Source organism: Diabrotica undecimpunctata, chromosome 8, assembly GCF_040954645.1.
Source record: "Diabrotica undecimpunctata isolate CICGRU chromosome 8, icDiaUnde3, whole genome shotgun sequence".
In the NCBI taxonomy this organism is placed as follows: domain Eukaryota; kingdom Metazoa; phylum Arthropoda; class Insecta; order Coleoptera; family Chrysomelidae; genus Diabrotica; species Diabrotica undecimpunctata.
Window position 1 is genome coordinate 6,991,506 of NC_092810.1, and position 24,744 is coordinate 7,016,249.

General features: G+C 34.9%; 1 protein-coding gene across 1 annotated transcript in view; it reads right to left on the minus strand.

Annotated features, from left to right (window-relative positions):
* Positions 1–14,087: 14,087 nt before the first annotated feature.
* The window catches only part of LOC140449216 (adenosine receptor A2b-like), a 304,878-nt gene continuing 294,221 nt past the window's right edge, over positions 14,088–24,744 (minus strand). Inside the window, exons 5-6 of the mRNA XM_072542397.1 lie at positions 19,385–19,685; positions 14,088–15,537 (exon numbers count right to left, since the gene is read on the minus strand). Coding sequence (XP_072398498.1) covers positions 15,305–15,537; positions 19,385–19,685 — 534 coding nt within the window. The 3' untranslated portion in view covers positions 14,088–15,304. The remainder of the gene's footprint in view (positions 15,538–19,384; positions 19,686–24,744) is intronic.

Sequence of the window (24,744 nt, forward strand, 5' to 3'; positions counted from 1 at the left end):
TTAAAACAAGTATAGGGTGACGCCTATGGTTTTTTGACCTGTTGAGGATTTGCATACATAATGTGCTATCAATATGATGGAAAAGGACTATAACCGATATCAAGTTTTGCAGAAATTTACAGATAAAGAAACGGATAATCCTGAGGAAGCGGTAGAATCGGCATTAACAACTTTGCTTAGGGAACAGCGATTTGGAGGACCTAACTGTCCTGTCTCTGTCTCTATATATAACGCAAATTAAATGAACGACAAAGTAATAAATTTGGATGACAATGAAGATGAAAATAAACAGCAAGCAGTTGAGATCGTCCAGGTCTTAACAGCAAAGAGGGCGAAAATACAAGAAATTTGCTTGTGGGTCAATTTGTCTTGGCCAATTTTTCATCTAAACGTGGAAAAAAAAACCTACAAATATGTTTCCGAGATAGTTGAGTTAGACCAAGACGATATCACCGTTGCAGGGCTTAAATCAGTAGATAAAGATAAAATAAAATTTAGACGAGTTCTTAACGACATCTTGTAAATAAAAGAAGAAGAAATCGTAGAGATTTTACCTCAACCTTCAGAAGGATTAGACGGAGATGAAAACATCATATAATTGTTTTCATCGTTCTTGGCATGTGCGTGTAAAAACACTTGCAATAAGTTGTTTCATCTGTCTTTCCTTGTCTAAGCTCGATTCGTTTACCTCCTCCAGTGGCGGAGCAAAATGTAGCATGTCAAACGAAATAATAGTTATAAAAGAAAATTATAAATTATTTTTCATTAAATTTCTAATAACGGAATATACGTATAAATTGCGAAAAATTATTTTTCTAGCTTGCAATACAATAGGACAGGATATAACGAAAAGTACATTTTAAAAGGATTTTGAAATATTGCCAAAAAAGTGTTAATTATTTAACCCACTTTAATTAAAAAATAATACAGATTTTTTAAGTTTTAAGCACTGTAGCGAATTCTGAACTGTTACAACGTACTGACCTTGATTAATTAGCTAATCAGTCAGCGTCTTCACTGGAACTGTCTTCATCATTGGAATCTTCCGCCAAATCGATGATAATCCTACTTTCATTTTCATCGTATGTGACCATTTTTGCCCAGTCGTCCTGAATTAATTTTTCAGTATGGTTAACACAACTCGCCCAGACTGCAGGTGTTGCCTCAGCTAATGCATCGCTCTAAACTTTTTTCACTGTTTCATCTCCACGTCCATGTTCTCCAATATGACGATCATAGTATTGTTTAGAAATGCCCCAGACCAACTCAATCGGATTATATTGACAGTGATATGGAGTCAATCTCAAAACCTGATGCCCATGTTCTTGGAGTAGCTCGTCTATAACGTACCTGGTATTTTGTGGTTTATTCTGGCGACAAAGACTCAATAGCTCTGTCTTGCCCGAATCGTCGTCAAAAATTATTTTTTTCGCTCATAACCATTCTTGTAAGTCCGATTTTTTCCAACTGGTATTAGGTAACTTTTCTATTACAGAGCTATGGTATGAGGCATTATCCATAATAATTAGAGATGGTTCCTCCAACATTGGTATCATCTTTTCGGAGACCCACTTTTTAAAAGACTCTTTATCCATAGAATCATGATAGTCTGCACTCTTCGATTTCGTAGAAAACAGTAATCCAGCATCTTTAACAAATCCTTGCCTACTTCCGGCATGTAAAACAACAAAGCGTTTACCTGTATTTTCGTGTCCTTTTCTGATGCTTTTCACACAGTCATCTTGCCAAGTACGTTTATATGCCCCTTTTAGGAATATCCATGTTTCATCTAAAAAAACTAACTGAAGTGGGCTTGGACTTAAAAAATTTCTCATATAATGCCTCAAAAAATACAGTCGTTTGGAGACAATACATGGTTTCTCACATAGCACTCGTCTACTATTTTCTAACTTTGTATGAAAACCCACAATTTTTCATAAGACGCCACAAACTTGTATCAGAACCGTCATAGAGATGCTTGTTTCTTAATTGTGTATTTAGAACTTTAATTGTAACGTGCTCTCCTTTTGCTTTCATGCCATACAGTACATTTCTAATCTCTCCTTTCATAGTATCGCTGACATCATTAGTCTTTTTTTTTGTACATTACGTGACTCTCCTGGTGTAGTAAGAGCTGCCCCTGTCTTGTATTTACTCTTTATTCTTGTCACTGTGCGAAGACTGATTTTCAAAGCGTCCGCTACTCGTTCATGTACCGATGATAACGAAAGCAAAGGTCCGTTGTTTTCTTTTTCTTTTTTAAAATACTCCAATAAATGAACTACATATTGTCGTATTTCTCCTGTTATCGTTTTTCCCGGCATTTTTTTTATTAAATAGAATAATTAGTCATTCACAACAAAAAATAATAAGTAAAACTGTTCGGAACAAATTCCAACAATGACTGACTAAAATCGACTAAAACAACATAAAATATCAATGGTAATTGCTACAATTATAAACCTATTAGCCAGCTCATTCAAGAACAATCCCACAAGTCATTATTGCAATGGGTATCGGAAGAGAGAGAGAGTTAATTTATAATAAACTGGAATTTTTAAGGTGTCGAGAGTATTATTTTATGTAATGGAATTCCACACAGTTAGAGCTCAAACTATTAATTAATTAAAAACTGTTTACTTATAAAAACTATTTCATCAGCTACTTCAAACCTGCACAGATCAGGGTAACATGTTAAAAAAAAACACGTCACTGCCAGCTATCTGTATTCGTAAAGAGGCCGAACTTACCACCGACACCGTATCGGCCAAACGCATCGGTCTTATTGCTACAATACTGGGAGACGTGAGTGGTCTCTTCATTCCCCTCTCATCGCACTTTACCATGAGGAACGTGACTCGCACAATTGAATTACGCATCTGTGTATCAGAGAGAGACGAATATTAAAAATTCCGTAGTAGCTTATTTCAGGCACACGCCAAGAAGGATGAAAACAAGTATATACACGTTCAGTAAAAGTATTGCAGTGCTTGAATTAGCTGTAAACGTGAAACAAAAATAAGTTAAGCTGAAAACAATATTCTACAACAAATGGTACAGTAGACTAAGGCATATATTAAAACAATATTTTGTAAAATTTGGATGTTTCATTATTTTCCCAAGGTTCTATTTGCTTATAAAAATGTAAATATGAGCGGTAATGTATTTTTTAAAAACACAGTAGGTACTTTTAAGTGTGGGGATACTTTCATAACCCACTTACAAAACATGCGTGATCAAAGTATCCAAGTATTTCTTTGATCACGCAGTTTTTATTTTTTTCTATAAAAACTTTTGATTCATACTTTGTTTATGGATAAAACACCAAAAACCGATATAGAGTATTTTTTTTTAATTTTTGCTTTCAACAACAAAATAGATCTTCAGTTTTAAACAAAAAATATGATCAAAGTGTACCCATTCTACGGTACACCATTTAATATTTCTTCCTTGCTGAAAGAGATAATTAAAAAGTAGTTAATATATATATATATATATATATATATATATATATATATATATATATATATATATATATACCCGGTATTTAGGCGGCACACGCCCTTCCGGTAGGGATCTATGGAGGAGTATCACCGAGCCGCAAGCCCTTATCTCTTGCCGTACTGCTCCACCATAGGCCGATCAGATACCAGCATATTCTAGACTAAGCCGCAGATTCATTTTAGAATTTTAAACTGCTGCGTTAGCCTTTTTGTTTTCTGTCACCGAGCTGGGGATCGAACTGACATCTCTCGCAGTGAAGCGAAGGAGAAGCCAGCCGCCCAGCCCGCTTGGCTATCCGATCGACAAAAAGTAGTTAATAGACGTGGGTAAACAGAAATGAAACAAAATATAAATAGAAAAATAACGTTTAATTAAAATTATAACGTCTGAACTCTTGTAAACAATCACATAGAAAATCTGAAACATTGTCAACCTTGTGGTCCATTTTTGTATCTATCTTTTCTCGTCATCACATCTATGATTACAATATTACTTTAAGTCTATTAAAAATGAACCTTTTATCGAAAATAACTATTAAATAGTTAAATGTCATACATGTTTAAACGTAAATAAAATTACTTAGTCTGGGTGTATTAAAAAAAAGCTGTAAAAGCAGTAAAACAAAGCGGATAAAGATGTAGTTTTGGTTCTGACCCGGGCCACCATCAAAGAAAAACCATATTTCATCCATTTTACGAGTATATTATCTGTTAAATAATGAAATAAAATGGAAGTCAGTTCATTTTGATCACTTTTAGCCATTCCTTCGTGATAAGTATGCATATGGACATCATTGCCTCCGATGTCGTGTACACCAAATACATAGTACCAAAGTTATCTGCCGTAGAAAACTTTATAATGTAGTCAAATTGGGCAGCGAAAGATTTTGCATAAAGTCAAAGGCTATTGCAGATTCATTATTACTATGCTGACATTTATGTTTAATTTTTCGTTTTATAATCATAAAATATATAATAAAATACCTTTGCTTTAAAAGCTATAATAAACAAAGTAGGAACCGTTGGACTGTGAGTGAAGTTCTTTACACGCTCTGTACATATTTTTTACATACCGTAAAATGGGGTGTAGTTGGCCGTTTTTCAACTTCAGCTAAAGATATTTTCTAGAGAATAAAATAAAATGTACTATAATTTTTTGTATAATATGTGTATAAGTTTTAAATTTAATTTTAGTACAAAAAAACATTGAGTATTTAAAAAAACCGAACTCAGAAAAAATAAATAGCTTGTTTGGTCAATTTCACCCCGAATGAGGTGAAGATGACTGCCTATAGTTTTACTTAAAAAAATGTAATTTTTAGTTAACTGGAGTGAAGATAAACACACTAAAATGATTTTAAATTATAATAAGCATTTTAATAAAAACTTTTTATTATAAAAAGAAAGTTACTTCGGTAAGATAATTTCGAAACAAATTCAGATTTCTGCTTTAATCTGGAGCCTTCTAAAAATTGCAAGGCATAGCCAGACGTTGATAAACATGTTAATAGAGACATGGGGAATCTAAAATTTGCATTCCACGACATGTCTCCTCAACTAAGCAGAAATCTTTAACGAATTTGTTTCTTGTACTCATACAGAGTAGATCCGAATAAAAATGAAAAAGACAGAAAAGATTTGATTTCACGTACAAAGCGTCTATGTATCTATTGATACGTATTTCGACTTAATAAGTCTCATCAGAACAGTTATTCATAGCCGTTCTTAACGTGAAAAATAATCTTCTCTGTCTTATTAGGAAGCAAAGTCCAAAACAAAACACAGCTCGCCTCTCCGGCAAATTTTTGGCGGAATTAATACTTTTTTATGTTACTTAGAGGAACATTGTCTTCGTCAAGAAAATCAGGCCATATAATTTTTTTCAATTTTGAGAGTTTTAGGATTTTAACATTAACTTCATCATCTTTAAAGGCTGAATTTTGTCATAAAAATGTTTTAAGATTCTTCTTAGTTTGATATTGTATTACAACCCATGAATTTGCTTCAATATCATTATTGTGAAAGTATTCTGTTTCCTCAGCAATATTACTTTGAATGTCTGCAACTTCATGGTCTTCTTGGTCAAAATTTTCACCCACGCTCTCTATTCCGGAACTTGCTTCATCGCTTTCTTTAAAAACTTTTTTCGTCACAATTTGTGTCTTGCTTGTAGAAGGCATGTTTTCGTCGTCAATTTTTTTCTCTGGACTGTCTAAATACGCAACTGATCTTCCAGGTATACCATTCAGTTTCTTTTGTTTTATTGTAGGCTCACGTTTTTGGAATTTGTGCTAAAAGTATATCTTTAAACAAAGGACAAGTACCACAAGCATAAAACCACTTTCTAGCCCTAACTGCAGCAGACAGCGATATTTTCTCAAAAAGTTTTTTAATAATGTTGGAACCAAACTTTTCTCAACAGACGATGAGTTTGGATTGGCTTTCTTCCACTCGTGCAATAATTGTTTCCAATAATTCGTCGTTTGTCCAAAGAAGCTAACGTCTAGGGGTTGGCAAAGATGCGTTGCATTTGCTGGACGACAAATGAAAGCAATGTTATTATCTTTACAAATATTGAGCACTTCTTGTAAACTGACTGACAAAGATTGTCTCCTATTAAGACCTTCTTTCCTTCAATTAAACGAGCATGAGGCAAAAATATAGTCTTAAATAAATCGGTAAAACAAATAGCATCAAACCATCCACGATTAGATCGATTAAAACGCGTACCTTTACTGCACCATTTCTTTTCACAACATGGAGTGCCCCTAGGACCTCCTTGACGCCAAGAATCCCACAAATTCGTAGCCTTATAAACTATATAAGGTGATAATATATCTCCAGCTGCCCAAACACATCATATAATTGTCACATCACTTTTAGTATAATTTATTATATTGTATGGATATTTGACCCCTCTTTGATAAATTAGTTTCTTTTTCCCTGGATCATCACTTAAATTTCTTTCGTCGTAATTAAATATATACAAGATATATAAAGTATATACAAGAAAAGAACTATTAATTTTTACATAAAATATGTTCAACATACATTTACAATAAACATAATTAGCATCAAATTTACTAATATTAATAACAAAAAAAATAAGCATGTTGGAAACATTTTCCAACTTTTCAGTCAAATTTACCCCAGCTGTCAACTACACCCCATTTTACGGTGCATACTCTATTTTCTGTTTGTCTAGTCTCCGTGTCTAATGACTTTGGCGGCCTATAAATGAAGAAATGTGGGCTATTATGTTTTCTATATCAGCAGCGTATGTCTTCTTAGGCCTATCTGTATGCTATTTAAAATTCGACGGATCTGCATTTCAGTAACACCGAAAATACTACGAAGAACTTTGGTACAAATACTTACGTCTTTTCCCGGTAGTCGAATGCCAAATCAATTTTAAGTAAAATTTATATAAACTCGACGGTAAAAATTCGATGTCTTTTGATCGGAGTGTCCTATCGATCAAAATCAAAATGTGCTTTAAAGATAATGAAAGCACCTTTCGTATGCTATTTTTGCATTTTGCGCAAATGAATTCCTAATGTCAAATAAGAAAAAGAGAAAGTAATCGATGTAAATCCAAGTTATCAACTTATAACGTAAATTTTAATGGTTTCAAATGCTCTTATCTATAAGTACCTGTATGACCTTTAACTATTTATAAATTTTCACGTCAATCCTAGAGAGAAACAGTATAAAAGTATAATAATAATACAAAACCAATGTATAAGAGTAAAAAAGAGAATACATTTGTTTCTTGAATCAAAACAAGATGAATAAAATATTACGTCTGTTTAACTACATACAAATGTATTGAAATATTTCATTTTGCCAGCTTTAACACTATAAACTAGACCCCATGAAGAAACAATAATTATTCTTCAGTGTATTTTATTTAAACATTCTTGAAAATCATACAGGAAAGAATTGTTTAAACTTCTAGTACGCAATAAATGACACAGTCACTTATTTCCTAATAAATTACAAAATATTGACAGTCGTTCTTAAATCAGAAGAAAGAAGCAAATTTAAGGCTTTCTTTCATACTTAAAAAAATATGCTTAAAACCCAATCAAAAGTCTCGTTGTTAACAATCAATTTTAAGACCAATACGAAAAAAGATTACGAAGAATATCGAATGTGCAAGCTCTACCCAAGAAATTACTATTTAAATGGGAATAAGCCACAATTAAAGGTTAAAGTACGTTTATTGACGTTTCAATTTCCACTTCGGAAATCGGTCTTAAAATACAAACATTGAAAATACTACCCAAGAAAGTTAATGAAGTGATAAAATTTGAAAATTTAATATTGATATTACAGGATAGTTCTGGCTTGAGCAAGGATAATTCAATACTTGAAAAAAGGAATACATGGAGCGACAGAAGAAGCCTTAAGTCGAGTAAAAAAGTCACAAAATCAAAAATATAATTAGCTTTTTTGTAGGGGAGTTGCAAGAAATATTACCAGAATTAAAACAAGTATCAGAAAAAGTAGAACTAAAAATAAGTATTAAGAAAATTAAGGTAATGTTCACCGAAGAAATAGAAATCAGTCTTGATGATAGAAATAATAATAATTTAAAAGAATACACGTGTACATGGCACATAAGATAAAGCAATGGAAACAAAATTAAACTGTAGAAATTGCTAGAAGAATAATAATGACGAGGGTAGCAGTAGGTAAAATTAGCTTTTACAAAAAATTTTTGACACATGTATCCTTCATGCCAGTCGATCGGATAGCCAAGCGGGCTGGGAGGCTGGCTTCTCCTTCGCTTCACTGCGAGAGATGTCAGTTCGAGCCCCAGCTCGGTGACAGAAAACAAAAAGGCTAACGCAGCAGTTTAAAAATCTAAAATGAATCTGCGGCTTAGTCTAGAATATGCTGGTATCTGATCGGCCTATGGTGGAGCAGTACGGCAAGAGATAAGGGCTTGCGGCTCGGTGATACTCCTCCATAGATCCCTACCGGAAGGGCGTGTGCCGCCTAAATACCGGGTATATATATATATATATATATATATATATATATATATATATATATATATATATATATATATATCCTTCATGCCATGACTAAAAGTAAAGTTCGTGTAACCTTCTGGCTAAGGTCTAGTGTTAGGATTTTCAGGTCGCGCAAGCGCCTCTAACATGACTTAACTTTCGTAGTCGTAAGAGCTCAGTTAAATTAGAAATTGAAAATTTTGTCGGTGCCGGGATTTGAACCCGGGCCCTCCAGCTTGTTAAAACAGTAACATAGCCGCTGAGCTACGGCTGCCACTAATGCCATGACTGATGGAATTAAGATCATGACACTGACTAACCTTTTATCTATTAATAGACATAGTATAACTCAAAAAGCTACTGTTAGAAACATGGTAAATGTAAGATTAAGAGATTATATCGAACATAACAAAGTTTTAAAAACAGAATCCAAATAAACTAAAGGCAGGAACAAACTATCACCAGATAGCTCAAGACAAGCGAACAGATAAGGCTTATATCCAGGAGTGGACTAGACGAAGAAAATTAGAAAGATGAACTAGAAGATGTATAGTATGTTCTTTGTATATATATATAATCTTTTTGTAATACAATACAATAATTTTATTACATACCTTACTAATCTTTCCAAACTGCACCAACAAAGCAACTCGAGCACGACGGTTTTCTTTTCAGTCTTCGTCTATTTTGGTTCATCTTGCTTTGTATCCTTTAAATTCGTAATAAATCTTAGGTATACTATAATTAACTGTAAGAATTAATATAATTTTAAATATAATTAAATAAACAAGACAACAACAAAATGAAAACACCTGATAAGTTACCTGGTATTTACCGTAGGATAAAAAATTTAATATATTAATATGTAATCCAAGGGGAATCAGACCTTGCTACAAGGATAGTTTCAATAACTATTAAGATGAAGGTATTTGCCAAATGTTTTAGCCGAACAGTCAACATTTTGCCTCTTTGTATTAATTATTTTAACGTGGTAATACTTAATTTTAGGTTTTCACTGATGATAGACTAAAAAGACCGACAACGTTCTAACATTTTTAATCCATTTGGATAAGTTAAATTTTATAATAAATATATACCATTTTTTCTCAAAAGTTTTTTCTTCATTATATATTTTTTTAATAATTTATTAGTGTTTGAACTTTAGTTATTTTATTGAAATTAGTTTTGTCATATCATAATGTAATAATATAGCTTATATCTGAGTAAATATGAACTTCATTAAAAAATCTTCATTAAAATTTGTTTATCAAGGTCATTTATTTTTTAATAAGCTAACAAAACTATTTCTCCATAATTAACTGAATAATATAGATACATTGAGGAATTGAGCAACCAAAAAACTGTTAACAATAACCTGTTAAAGCTGAAATAAATATCATTTAATGTCCAGGTTTGATATCCATATATCATGATAGGAAGGATGCACTGGTTGAACACTTTGTTGTTCAAATATTGAGGTATTTTAATGACAATGCTATTTCGAAAGGTAAAAAATTGGAGGCAAGAGCTTCTTGGTGTAAATAACAGTGTACTTAGCTAGAATTTGGATTATTTCTGGCAACTTACCAATGAGATTATAGCAATGTCATGTCATAACCTTGGTTCCATCAGTAATGCATTTAGCCGAATCTATGTGGTATTTTTAATTACTTTGCATCTTCTTCTTCTTAGACTTTCTGTTGTAACTAGCTTATTCAGATTTGCTTTGATTAGTGTCTGCATGCACTGGTTGGACCCTTAGGTATTGAGGTATTTTGCGGTCCTTAACTATTCAACTAAGTCTTCCAAATCCTACCCATACCACTCTTGATCTTCTAGTGATTTCCGCATTTTGGTTTTCTTCTACTACTGAACACCGCACTTAAGCTTACCACAAAAGTCCTAACCAACAAAATCAATAAACCAACAACTTTATCAGATGAACAACAAGGATTCAGATCCGGAAGATCCTGCGTAGACACCGTATTTGTACTAAGACAAATCACAGAAAAGGCCATCGAGTACAATAAACCAGAATATATATGTTTTATAGATCTGACAAAGGCTTTCGACCGCATCCAATCGAAGAACACCTAAATACCCACTACGATGTAAAATTAAAATTGATATGAAAATAATAAAGCAGGAAGCAATATTTAGATATCTGGGAATATATATAACTAGTTACGGAGATGTAAAAGAAGAAGTACGACAAGAAAGCTTAAAAGAAAGTAAAGTGGCGGGAACTCTTAATGACACAATCTAGAAGAACAAACTCCCAAGACAAGACACAAAACGAAGAATCTATAAAGCAGCAATTAGACCTATATTAACATACACTGCGGAGACAAGACCTGACACTAACAATGGATGGGTGACAAAACAGAAGCAGGAGTGGAACGAACACATTAGTAGAATGACAGAGGATAGAATAGTAGGAATATCGCGAGGTAAGTCACCAAATGGACGAAGAAGTATTGACAGACCAATAAAAAGACAGTGCGACAATTTAGAAGGCTAATATTGAAAAAGAAACAGGCTTTAAAGCCTACATACAAGAAAAAAGAAGAAGAAAAAGAAGGTTATCTTTGTCAAGTTTCATAATTCGGCCTAGGTAGATATATTCCTGGACTAGTTTTGTCATATTCGTTTGTAGGCCAATATATTGGGAGCCGTTTGCAAGTTCCTTACGATTGTTCCTCGGGATAATCAAGTACTTTGCATAAACTTGTTCTGAAGCTATTTTCTTGGAGCATTTTAAAGCTTAATATACTTAATATACTCAATACTACATCAAAGAGTATACAAAAAATGTGAATGGGACATCAGTGACTCCCAGTTCGGGTTTAGGCAAGGTTTAGGAATACGAGAAGCAATAGTAGCAACACAGGTGCTGGTCCAAAATTGTTATGATCAGAAGAAGGATGTGTTCCTATGCTTTTTAGATTACCAAAAAGCGTTTGATCGTGTCCAACACCACAAGTTAATGCAGATCCTCAAGAAAGTTGATATAGACCAAAAAGACATAAGATGCATTGAAAACTTGTACTGGCATCAAACGGCACAGTTAAAAATAGACAATTCTATATCCAAACCCATACATATAAGAAGGGGCGTTCGACAGGGATGTGTGCTTTCCCCTCTTTTATTTAACATTTATTCGGAAGCCATATTTCAAGAGTCTCTGGAGGATGCAAAGATAGGAATCAAAGTGAATGGAGTACTGATCAACAACATACGATATGCTGATGATGGTGTCTTAATTTGTGACAACATAGTCGATCTTCAACAACTTGTCACTATAATCGGAGAATACAGTAAGCGAATGTGATTAGAGATTAATACCAAAAAAACCAAATTTATGATCATCTCCAGAAACTTGGATGCACTTGAAAACTCCACCATAACACTGAATACTAAGTCCATTGAAAGAGTGAGTAAATTTAAATACCTGGGATCGTGGCTTTTTGAAGACTGGGCATCGGACAGGGAAGTAAAATGTCGCATTGAGCAAGCTCGACAAGCTTTCGTAAAATTCAAGAAGGTACTGACTTGTTCAGAGTTCGATCTTCAACTGAGACTAAGGTTTACTAAGTGCTACGTGTGGTCAGTGCTGCTATATGGCGTAGAGGGCTGGACACTCAAAACGAGGGATATAAACAGATTAGAAGCTTTCGAAATGTGGCTCTATCGCCGTATCCTAAAAATACCATGGACAGCAAAAATCACAAATATAGATGTCCTTAAAAGAATAAACCAAGAACGCCAACTTTTCGAAACCGTCAAGAAAAGGAAAACGGCGTATCTAGGTCACATCATGCGAAATGAAAAATACCAGTTCCTCCAACTTATAATCGAGGGTAAAATTGAAGGCAAGAGAGGAATGGGACGCAAGAAAATGTCCTGGCTCCGAAACATAAGGCAATGGACAGGGATTAACGACATACAATCTCTGATACATATTGCAAGAAATAGAGAATTAATGGAAAATGTGATCGCTAACATCCATTAGTGGATTTGCATCTAAAGAAGAAGAATTTTAAAGCAAATACTATTTTAATGGGAATAAGCCACAATTGAAGTTTATTGACGTTTTAATTTCCACTACAAAAATCGTTCTCAAAATACTATTTTTGATTTTATAATTGTATTTGTCATTTATATAAAAGTATTTTCATTTTATCGCGTCCATTTTTAAAATAAAAGCTACAAAATTTGATTTGGCCACTATAATTATGTTCTTTAGTGAGTTTATAAAAATCTCTAATGATAATCCATAAATTCATTGATTTTAATTTAATTTACAATATATTTTGAAAATATTTAATATGGCATTATTTCAGAAACAGCTATGTAAAAATATTTATATTACTAGTATTCTTTAAATAAATATTTTATTATAATTTTAATAGGAAGAAATATGATAAATTTAAGTATAAAAATAAAATATAAGAGAATAAAAATTTGTAAAATAAGACTTAATATTTAAATGTATTCAATAATACTAGCAAAAAGTTGGCATAGTAAATGTAAACAAAAGGAAATATAAGAATTTGCATTATTGATGCCTGTTTAACTCTAAAATTCCTTTTTTTGCATTTTTGCTCTGACATTTTTCTTTTTCTTCTTATTCTTAAAGTGCCCTCACCTCAATGGAGGTTGGCTACTACAATTTTAAACTCTTCTCTATCTTCAGCTGTTCTTATTAGCTGTTCAAAATTTAGCCCTGTCCATTGTCGGATGTTTCTGAGCCACGATAGTCTTTTCCTTCCTAGGCCTCTCTTTCGCTTAATTTTTCCTTTGACTATAAGTTGGGCATATTGGTACTTATTATTTCTCAGTATGTGGCCTAGGTATGATGTTTTTCTAATTTTTACTGCGTTAAAAAGTTCTCTTTCCTTGCCTATTCTATGCAGCACTTCTTCGTTTGAGGTATGCGATGTCCATGAAATTTTGAGTATTCTCCGGTAGATCCACATTTCAAAGGCCTCCAATTTATTTACGGTTGATGTTTTAAGGGTCCACGTTTCAACTGCATATAGAAGAGTCGACCAGACGTAGCATTTTGATAAACGTAGTCGAATTTCGAGTTTTATTCGAGAATCACACAGCAGTTTTTTTATTTTTTCGAAAGATTTTCTGGCCTGTTCTACTCTCGATCTCATTTCTAGATCAGGATTTAGGCTGCTATCGATCCAACATCCCAGGTACTTAAATCTATTGACCTGTTCTAAAATGTGCCCATTTATTGTGCAAGGTTGGGGTACGTTTTGGTTTTTTCGGATTGACATCACTTTGGTTTTTTTAATGTTTATTTTCATACCAAATTGCTCACAGGTCAAGTTGGTCTTGTCGATGAGTCGTTGTAGACCTAAGTCGGAATCCGCAATTAACACTGTATCATCGGCGTATCTAATACTGTTGATATTTACGCCATTCACAATGACTCCATCCTTGGAATCCTCCAATGCTTCTTTAAATAGAAACTCGGAGAAAAGATTAAAGAGCAGAGGCGACAGAACACATCCTCGTCTAACTCCCCTCCTTATTTCTACTTCTGCGGATGTGGAACCTTCTATCCTAACTCTGGCGTTTTGGTTCCAGTACAAGTTTTTTAAGAATTTGATGTCTTTTCCATCTAAACCGACTTCTTGCAAACGTTCTAATAGTAGGTCGTGTCTTACTCTATCAAATGCTTTTTCGAAGTATATAAAGCATATAAATATATCTTTCTGTTGGTCGTAGCATTTTTGGGCGAGAACTAGTAAACTGAACAGGGCTTCTCTCGTTCCCATGCCGGCTCTGAATCCAACTGATCGTCTCCGATGATTGTTTCGCACTTTCTATAGATACGATTATGTACGATTTTTAGTAGGACTTTTACTGCATGACGCATAAGGCTTATCAGACGGAACTCATTGCAGGGTTGTGGGTTTGGCTTTTTTGGTAGTGAGATGAATATTGACTCCAGCCAATCTTGGGGTATTTTACCTGTATCATAAATCCGATTGAATAAAAGTACAAATATTTCGATATTTTCTTCGCTGATTAATTTTAACGTTTCTGGGTATATTTCGTCTGGACCTGGGCTTTTATTTGCTTTAAGATGATTAATTGCATTTATGATTTCAGATTTCAGAATTGTTGGCCCTTCGTTGTTATTTTCCAATCTTGGTTCTTCTCGTAGTATTCTCATAGTATCTGACATTTTTAGTACACAAAAAGGCATGAGGGATAAAATCGTGGTTAAACTTCGTATTGACACCCGACAGTCTATTTGGAGTGAGCTTGTATACGTTTCACTACTTTGTGTGGATTGGAACAAAATAGGAGCCTAATCAGAACAATTTGGACTTGTTGGCTTATCCAATGGGCTTTGAGAAAAATAGTTGGGTCTACTGATATTGTGTTAACCACGCATATTATGTTTTTGTCATAATTATTCGGCATTATTATGAGGAATTTTTTCGTTGTCGTAGAATATTAAGTAGAAAATTTATGTATCACTGGCATATTTAAAAACTGAAGAAAAGTAATGGAATTTTAAACGAACGCAAATATCATCCTTACCAACTTATTGCGATATTATTTAATACTTTAAAACCAAAATAATCATTTACAAAAAATAGACTTTATGGCAAAGAGTTTTCTTAAAAAATATAGTCTAAAAAAAATATACATCAGTAATCATGAATTGAAATCAATATCACACCAGAGTTTTCGTATAATCTTAATCTAAAAATTCGGTAACACTGATCACAAACCTGGAATGCTACAATTTCACAACACACTGGCCCCGTGCCTCATTCCTTTTTCCCTTCCAGCGATTATCACAATATCTGACCCCCTGTTTACGGCCATACTTTCCACCATACTTCGAGACCCTTTAAGAAGTCGAGGAGGTTCTGAGCTTAGCGTTATTCTCGGCGTCTCGCTGAAGATACGAGATTCGCAGTCCGAAACAACTCCTGAGCTTTCTGGATGTGCCATTGGTACTAACAAGAAGTCACCACCTGAAACAAAAAGATACAATTGATTTTGTTTTCACAAACCTCGATGCAAATTAATTGATTAGCTCCGCCGAATAACGGTGCAACGTGCCAAAATAAAAATGTTTCAGGAAACAAAAAAAATCTGCTTTTATTGATAAATAATGCTTTAAGATTAGAATATTTCTTGTAAACGGTTTATTTTTATCAAAAAGATAATGTTTTACTTGTACCTGTGTTTTCATTTTGGTTAGAATATTATTATTTTACTGTACGATTTTACTGTACGAACTCTTTTGTACGAAACTTTTCTCTTTCAATAATGGCAAAATCTTTATCACATAGAATAAAACTATGTTCATTGGAAGATTGTCATAAACTTCTAATCCATACTGGTAAAGAACTCACTTAGTATTAGAAACTGAAGCTAAATAATGAAAAAAAAAAAAAGGACTCTACAGAAACATTCGTACAGAAAAAAGGCACCGGAAAGAACTCTGTGACAAGCTGGATGGGGACATCTTTGGTCAGGGATATAGGATCGCAATGAAAAAGTTCCATGCGTACTCTACATACAAAATACCGCTAGATAAAAAGCTTGAGGTAATTCGAGAGCTTTTTCCGTCCGGCAGATAGCATGGAGTATGGAAGAACGAGGGAGCTGAGCGGAACGTACCCTTTACCATAGATGAATTGGTCAAGGCATTAGATAGAGGCACTCAAGACACGTAGGTCCCCTGAACTATACCGGATACTACCCGAAGCTGTAAAGTGTCTAGGATGCTCGGAACCTGAGTGGCTTTTGGAGCACATGAATGCATTGCTTGAAGCACAGACATCCCCTGCTGCGGGAACTGATCGACACGATTGAGAGATTAGCAGACCTATGCAGGAGTGTAATCGAAGAATGGAACAACATTGTAGATAAACAGCGCTGGGCGGCTCTGCTGCTCTTTGATGTTAGAAATGCATTCTCAAGACTCTGCAGTGGAAACAGGTGATGCTAGCATTGGAAGAAAGGGAGTGTCCTAACTATCTGATGAATGTGATGACGAAATATCTTTCAGAGAGGAAGATTATGGTTGAGAAAGGCACGCTCGTCGACTTAACGGCTGGAGTCCCACAGAGATCGGTCTTGGGTCAGCGCTGTAGAACCTGGCATATGACGGGGTCATAAACTGCTAATATGAAGTCGGTATAACCCCCTTTGCTTTTACGGATGATCTAGCTGCCCTAGTAGTAGCGCGTGACGAGCCGGAAGCCATACAGGCAACGTTGTGAAGGACTGGATGACATATTACATACTAAAACTCGCAGCAGAGAAGATTGAAGCCACTATTCTAAAGGGTAAGCGGAAAAGACAAGGGATACAATTCTAATGTGCAGGGGTACAACTAACATCAAAAAAATGCATCAAATATGGTGGTAACATATACAGGTGGTAGCCCAGAAGGCAGCGAAGAGTGCAGCTGCGATGGAGAAGATGGTGCCTAACATTGAAGGACCCAAATCAGAAAGAAGGAGGGTCTTACATGATGTTGTGCAGCCAATCATCATTTCGCGGCACCAGTCTGTACAGGACTGTATCTGTAACGGCCTTGTGAACTATCACGGGTTATGTTGCTCTGCATGTGTTAGCAGTAGAAAGGAAACACCTCTACGAGAGAAGAGAGCATTTGACAACAGCCATAATAAAAGAAGAAAGAAAGATCAATGAAAAGATGACAAGAAGAGTGCAACAACATGGAATATGTTGCACATATGCTGATATGGCGAACATGTTTAGCTGATAGTGAAGCCGATCCCAAGACTCAGGGACTGGTAGGACTGTGGTGTCTTATTTTTGTGGTTGGACCAGCCGGACCAACTACAGAGATAAGATCTCACTTTCAGAGTACAGTACGTGCGACATTCAACTGCGCACAGAAGAAGCGGGTGGTTTTAGTTGGTAGGCAGGATAACAGAAAGGCATCCGTTTGCAGTATCTCCTTCTTCTGAGGGGAAATGGGCTCGGATGTACTCCTCTACCCTGAATCCAATACACGTCAGCCATCCCTAAGGATGGGTTAACTTAGTACGGTTTTTTAGAAATTTCCACCTTCAGAAAAAGAAAAAAAAAGTCTACTATATTGCCTACTTTAACATCTTTCTTTTATTAAAATTTCTTCCCGCGGCTATTTATAGACTTCCTAATCCATTTTTTTTATTTTATCCATTAATTTTAACAGTATATTTGCTTCTATACAAAAAATGTACTATCATGCATTTCTAAACTGAGTATATATATATCTACCTTGTTCTGTTTATCGAAACGCTTTGGAATGGATATCCATCACTTGAAATTAAATCTGTTTCAACCAGACCCCAGTATATGATATCATTGCCAATGATGTGACGTTATTGCAACTAACTGTGTCCTACAACGTAGGTTGGTGAATCTCCAACTGCGTGTTTGTCTCTGAGTGGGGGTTGGGAGACTCGTCTGAATGTCAATTACATTATTCTGATTTTTTATATATACATATTTTTATATGCTGTTTATTGATTTTAGACAGGCATATGATACCATAAAAAGAAATAAAGTATATGAAGCACTAGAATATTTTAAATTTCCACCAAAAGTAGTAAGACTGACTAAATGCATACTCAATGATCCTAAAAGTAAAGTCATGTTAGAAGGACGGGTTTCGGATAGCTTTATCACCAATAGAGGTCTGCGACAAGGTGATCCATTATCAACAGATTTTTTCAATTTGATCTTAGAGAAGATTTTACGAGAATGTAATATCTACACTAGAGGCACAATATATCATCACAGGCATCAATGCGTAGCATATGAAGATGATGTTACCTTAATAACAAGGAGACCTGCAGAACTAACAGAAATCTTTACTAGAATAGAGAGAATAGCCAGGGAATATGGTTTAGAAATAAACGAAGAAAAAACAAAATATATGGTGATGAGAGGAAACGAAAATCATCTAGGACAGTCCTTTAAGATACAAAGCCCAAGTAAAGAATATAACTTTGAAGTTGTTAGCCAACTCGATTACTTGGGAGTGACACTAACAAATAGGAACGAAGAGAACCAAGAAATCATAAAAAGAATGGCCAAAGGTAGTAAGAGTGCTGGGAGCCTGACTAAGATACTGAGGTCGAAGATAATATCCAGAACAGCAAAAAAAACGAATATATACAACAGTTATCCGACCTACAGTCCTCTATGCTAGCGAGACCTGGACACTAAATAAAGATATGGAAGTAAAATTAGATAGATGGGAACGAAAAATTCTTAGAAGGATATACGGAGGTGTAAAAGAGGGGAACATCTGGCGAAGAAGAACGAATGAAGAAATAATGCAAATATATGAGCAACTAAAAATAACAAGACTCGCTAAAATTCAAAGATTAAGATGGCTCGGACATATAGCAAGAATGAAGGAAGTAAGAGTTCCCAATGAATTAATAAACACGGAGGCTGCTACAAAAAGAAAAAGAGGCCGCCCCCGAAGAAAGTGGCTGGAGTCGGCAAAAGAAGATCTGAAGTCGCTGCGAGAAGTAAATAAGACGTAAATTTATTTATTAGTGCATTTCCACTCTTTTTTTTTCCACAGCAAAATTTTAAATTAAAATAATAAAAAATCTCTCTTTTTTATATTTATGTCTAGAAATAAGTTTCTTATATGAAATATTTCTTGAAAAACTGTTATTTGCATATTATTTTTACATATTTAGCCTGTTTTAAATACATATTTTAGACATTTTTTAATGCATATTTTCCAATCTCTATTTATAATCCACAATGACCAAAATCATCCAGGTTATTGTATCAAGTAACCTAACTAATTATTGTACAACATACATTTTTTACCTGGTTTCCAATCAAAACAGTCTCTTTGCACATGATTAATAAAGGATCCTACATCTCCAGCCGTAGCTACAGCGCTGTGAACTATGGGATCCGAATTGCGATGATGACTGCGATGGGTAAATCCTAACGCAGACAGAAGATCGTCGACGACCCGTCTAACAGCACAACGTAGTTCAGAGTTACGGTATCCATACACCCATGGATTAAAAGCGCTACTAGCTAGTATTGGAAGAGCCAGGTAGACGGATATCCAGGCTGTTAGGATATTTGTGCCGAAGAATACGTCCAAAAGCATGCACACCTGTAAAAAATTATACAATGTTATATATCAAAAGTGCAGTATTGAAAATATATAATAATTTTACTACGCAAATCACAGTAACTGTGAGAATATTATATAGTATAAGAATAATTTAATGGCACAGGGGAAAAAGAAGGAATGTCAGAAATTTTCATTTTTTGTTTTAATAATTCATTAAATAAATTTTATTCTGTACTTTGTACGTAAATAACACTGGTTAAAATTGAGTTGTGTCATGAGATAACACGAATAATAAAATACCTATAGGGGAGAAGGGGGTTACTGTGGACCATTTTTACTTATTAGCAAATTAAAAAATATGTATAAGATTCTTATTGCTGAACTTACCTCACATATTTACTGTAAACATCAACTCAACTTTCGATGTGAATATTTTATTTGTATCTTTCTTAATAGAACAAATATTTTGATTCAAATCGGAATCAATAATTTGTCCACAATGACCCCGTGGTGGGGTTAAAGTGGACAGAGTATGGGGTTATAGTGGACGCATAGTAAAACATATACAGGAATACTGAAAACTTTATGTTAACAAAAAGAAACTACGATACATTATAAGAACTGAAATTAATATTAAATGAAAATAATCTTCCTTGCCTTTTCGTGCCAGTGTCTACTGGGTGCTCCAAAATTCCGACAATATCGTTCTTGTCGACAACTGAGACATCTTCAACTTCGGGAAATACGAAATTATTCACTTTTTTCCTTAAAAAATTAATTTGTACCTCCACATCTCGAATATCTACGATTTGGCCAACATAGTGTGTTACCGATTTTTTACCCATAAATTTTACAAGTACGAAATCATTTTTCTCCATTTGTTTGTCCATAAAAATATCGTTGTCCTGACCATCATCTTCCATCCAGCCTTCATCCTCTGATTCAAGTATTACTTCTGTAGAAGAATTGGAAGAGGAAGATTCTTTCCTACTCCTTTTTGGTTCATAGGAAAGAGATTTCTTCACTCTATTATTTTCTCGCATTTCAGCTCTTTCTTACGCACGTCTTTCCTTCAAATCTTTAGCCTCTTTTTCAGCTTCCAACTGATCTTTCACTGGTGTGCTCGTGTAAATAGTCGACTTTTTATTTTTTCTTGCTTTGGAGTTTGATGAGCGATCTGCTTTTAGAAAAGGGCGGCAGCTCTCAGGAGTAATTACAGCTGTTGATGTAGTTGCTACTGATGGTGAAAGCGTAATGGGAGCTACAGGTAGCAGTCTTGTGGAGATTGAAGCAACTTCTAATATTCGCTCAGGATCTTCAGGATTTCTTGGGTTCATTGCTGTTGGTGGTTCTTGATTCCTATCTGTTGTTTCGGTAGCTTCATAATCCTCATCGGTGAATACAAGACGATTTATTGGCCATAAACCAGCAGATCTGAATCCAGATGTTATATTCTTCATTGTAAATGCCACAGGAAAAGCAATACCACACAGTTGAGCAACATCATATATTTGTATAGGTCTGCCTGGATGATTTTGAAGCCAGTCTCCCATTGCAACCCGTAATGCAGCTTTATAAGAACCATATACTGCAACATCTAGCGGCTGTAGTTTGTGGCTACAATGTGGCGGAAACGATAAAAGAGTAATTCCAGATTCTCTAGCTAAGTTTATAGCTTCCAAACTTATATGACTTGAATGATTATCCATTAATATCAGTAGAGGGTTTTCTTTAGAAGCACTTAAGTGCATTTTTATCTGCTTTAGTACTTCTAAAAATAATTCCGCAGTCATATAGCCAGACTGATGAGCCAGACCAATGCTCCCTATTGGTGCACCATCTAAGAACCGGTCTTTCATATTCTTCCTGGGGAATATGAAAACTGGAGGTATTGCTTGTCCAGTGGCTGTTATAATTCCGCACATTGTAACATTTTCACCGCGTTCTTGAGAGGCCACAGCTCCTATTAGTTTTTTTTCCCTTTTCAGCTATACGTTTGGGTGGTGGTAAGACCGTGGGTATACCTGTCTCATCTAAATTTATTATCCTTTCTGGCCTTCCTTTAAATTTATCTAAAACTCCAATGTAATTATCAAAAAATAAATCCACGTTGGATTTGTTAAAGGCTGCATCTCGTGCTATGCTTGTATTTTCAGGTTTTCTAAGAGATAAATCTCCATGTCGTTTCATAAATGAATATATCCAGTCCTTTCCTGCTATCTTATTTTTAGTCCAATTCGAAGGAATTTCTATTTGTAGAGCACTACCATACTCAAAAGCTAGGGTACAAGCCTGCTTGTAAGTCAAGCCATAATGTAATCGAGACGCCTTCTTAAGATAATTGACAATGTGTTGTTCTTGTTCATCAGAAAATATTTGGCGACCTCGAAATTTATTGACGCCAGAAACATTCAAGCTAACAATTTCTAACTCATCTTCGTTACCTGAATCATCACCAGAGGGTATATTAGCATCTTGAAGGTTCCTCTTAGCCAAAATGACTCTTTTGTGAAGCATACTTTTTTTCAATTCATATTTCTCTGCAATATTTCTCAAGCTTCCTTTTTTTCTTAGGATATCCTTTATTGCACGCTCTACAACTTTTTCATCAATATCAGCTCTCGCCGTTTTTCTACTGTAAGTCCTCATCTGAAACAAAAAAGCGATTTTTATCACATGATTTTTGGAAATATAATCATTTGTGGGGTTAGTGTGGATAGCTGATGATTTGTCCACACTAACCCCGAACGCCATGTTTGACAGTAACAATGGAATGACGTTTCGAAAAATGATAATTTTATCTCATTCCATATCAAATTTAGTAATTAAATATTCCAGAAGCCATACACTAACTTAGGTATACAATTAGTTCAATAACTTCAATTTTAGTATAATTTTACTTACCTTGTGAAATAAATGGATACAACACACAAAATCACTTTCTGTCACTGGCGGCCATATTATAGAAAATATTTCAACCAACTTTTACGTGGTGTTCGGTGGCGTTAATAGTCACTTCCTGAACAGACTGGGCGGCAGATTTAAATGCGAGTTTTTAAATAATTAACTATGTCCACACTAACCCCATGTCCACACTAACCCCCCTCTCCCCTACAGGAGAAGAAAGGGGAATGTCAGGATGTTACCGGTTAAGAAGGGGGAATGTCAGGTGTAAATCAAGCAGAAACGAGTTAAAATGTTTTTATTTTTTATTGTTACTCATTGTTTTCGTGTGTTGCTTTGAGGTGTAAAAGAAATAAAAGAGAAATGTAAAGAGAAACGAGAGGCCTACACGAAGTACAAAACATCAAATCTAGTATGTCTGTTTATATTGATGTTCTTTGCTTTATTTCGTCATTACTTCTCCTATCCATTTTTTTACACTGCAGCATCTTCGCGGGCATTCCGTCTCTGTTGTTACTATCTTACTGCTGTTTTTCTTATTTATAATCCAATTTTCAGCCCCATATGTCATAATACTTAGCACTAATGTTTTATAAATATGTGTTTTTGTCTTCATATTTAGGTGCCTATCCCACCATACTGAGTTAAGTTGTCGGATTGCTGTTCTTGTTTGTCCTAATCTTTGCTTAATTTCTTCCTCTGTTGTTGCCTTTTTCGTGATTATAAACCCCAACTATTTGAATGTATCCTTTCCTTTGATTGTTACGTTGTCGTCAATCTGTAGATCTTCTATGTCTTTTTCACTTGTAGATAGGTACTCTACCTAGGCCCTAGATGAGGCCAAAGAACTTTTAAATCAGCTCTACCTTTCCTCGCTAGAAGGGGGATTGAAAATAAATATATCTAAAATCCAGATGATGACAAATCTTGTAGTCAGCGAAGATATATGCGTAGGAACAAGATCCATAGACCAGGTAATGGCCTATAAATACCTAGGTCATGAGATTCGCATAGGAAAAGATAACCAAACCGTTGAGCTTCTCCGTCGTATAAGACTGACTTGGGCAGCCTTCGGCAAGCTGAACCATATTTTCAAATCGTCTGATATACCAATATGCCTTAAAAGAAAAACGTTTAATCAGTGTGTTTTGCCAGTGTTAACTTACGGTGCCGAAACGTTGACCATGACAAGAAGAACAGTTCAAAAGATCCGTGTGTGTCAAAGGGCGATGGAGCGTGCTATTTTGGGCGTTTCACTACGAGACAAGATCCCAAATCGCCAGCTACGACAAAGAACAGGAGTGGCTGATGCAGTAGAGAGAGTAGCAACACTAAAATGGAACTGGGCAGGTCACGTGGCTCGAATGACAGACAATAGATGGACAAAGCGGATACTGGAATGGAGACCAAGAGATGATGCCTACCGAAGTAGAGGTCGTCCACCAACACGTTGGACTGACGATCTAAAACGTTGTCATAGGAATTGAATGCAAGAGGCACAAGATCGAAGTAGATGGAAAATGATGAGGGAGATCTATGTCCAGCAGTGGATAAGCGAAGATTGAATGATGATGATAGGTACTCTGTTGTCGCGAGGTTAATATCTAGGCCAGTCTTGGTATATTCTTCTTGTAGTTTCTTCATCAAGTAACTGAGGTCTTTTTGGTCTTGTGCAATCACTACTTGATCGTCTGCAAAGCTTAACGTATATAGGTATTCGTTTAGTACTCCCATGCCTTTGTATTTTCTTTTCCATGTAGTTAAGGCTTTCTCTAAGTCTATTTTGAATAGGGTTGGAGATGTAGAATAACCCTTCAGGAGCCCTTTTGTTGTGGTGAAGTCTCCTATGATTCTTATTCCCATTTTACTGGACACTTTATTTTCTTTATACAGAGCTTTTGTAGCTTCTATGGGTTCCGTCTGTATTTCTAATTTGTACATTGCCTCCCATAGTTCCGACCTTGGTACAGAGTCAGACGAATTTCTCAGATCCTTAAATGCCAAATGTATATCTCTATTTTTTGCTTTATTGTAAGTACGTTGTTAATTGTAAACCAAAGGATACGAAAATAAATAATAACCGTTGGTCATTAGTAAGTAAAAGAGAACATCGTAGAAAATTGGATTAATAATTATTAAAGGAAAATTTTAATTTATATTTTAAAATTTTAGAAACTCAAAATATTGGCAAACA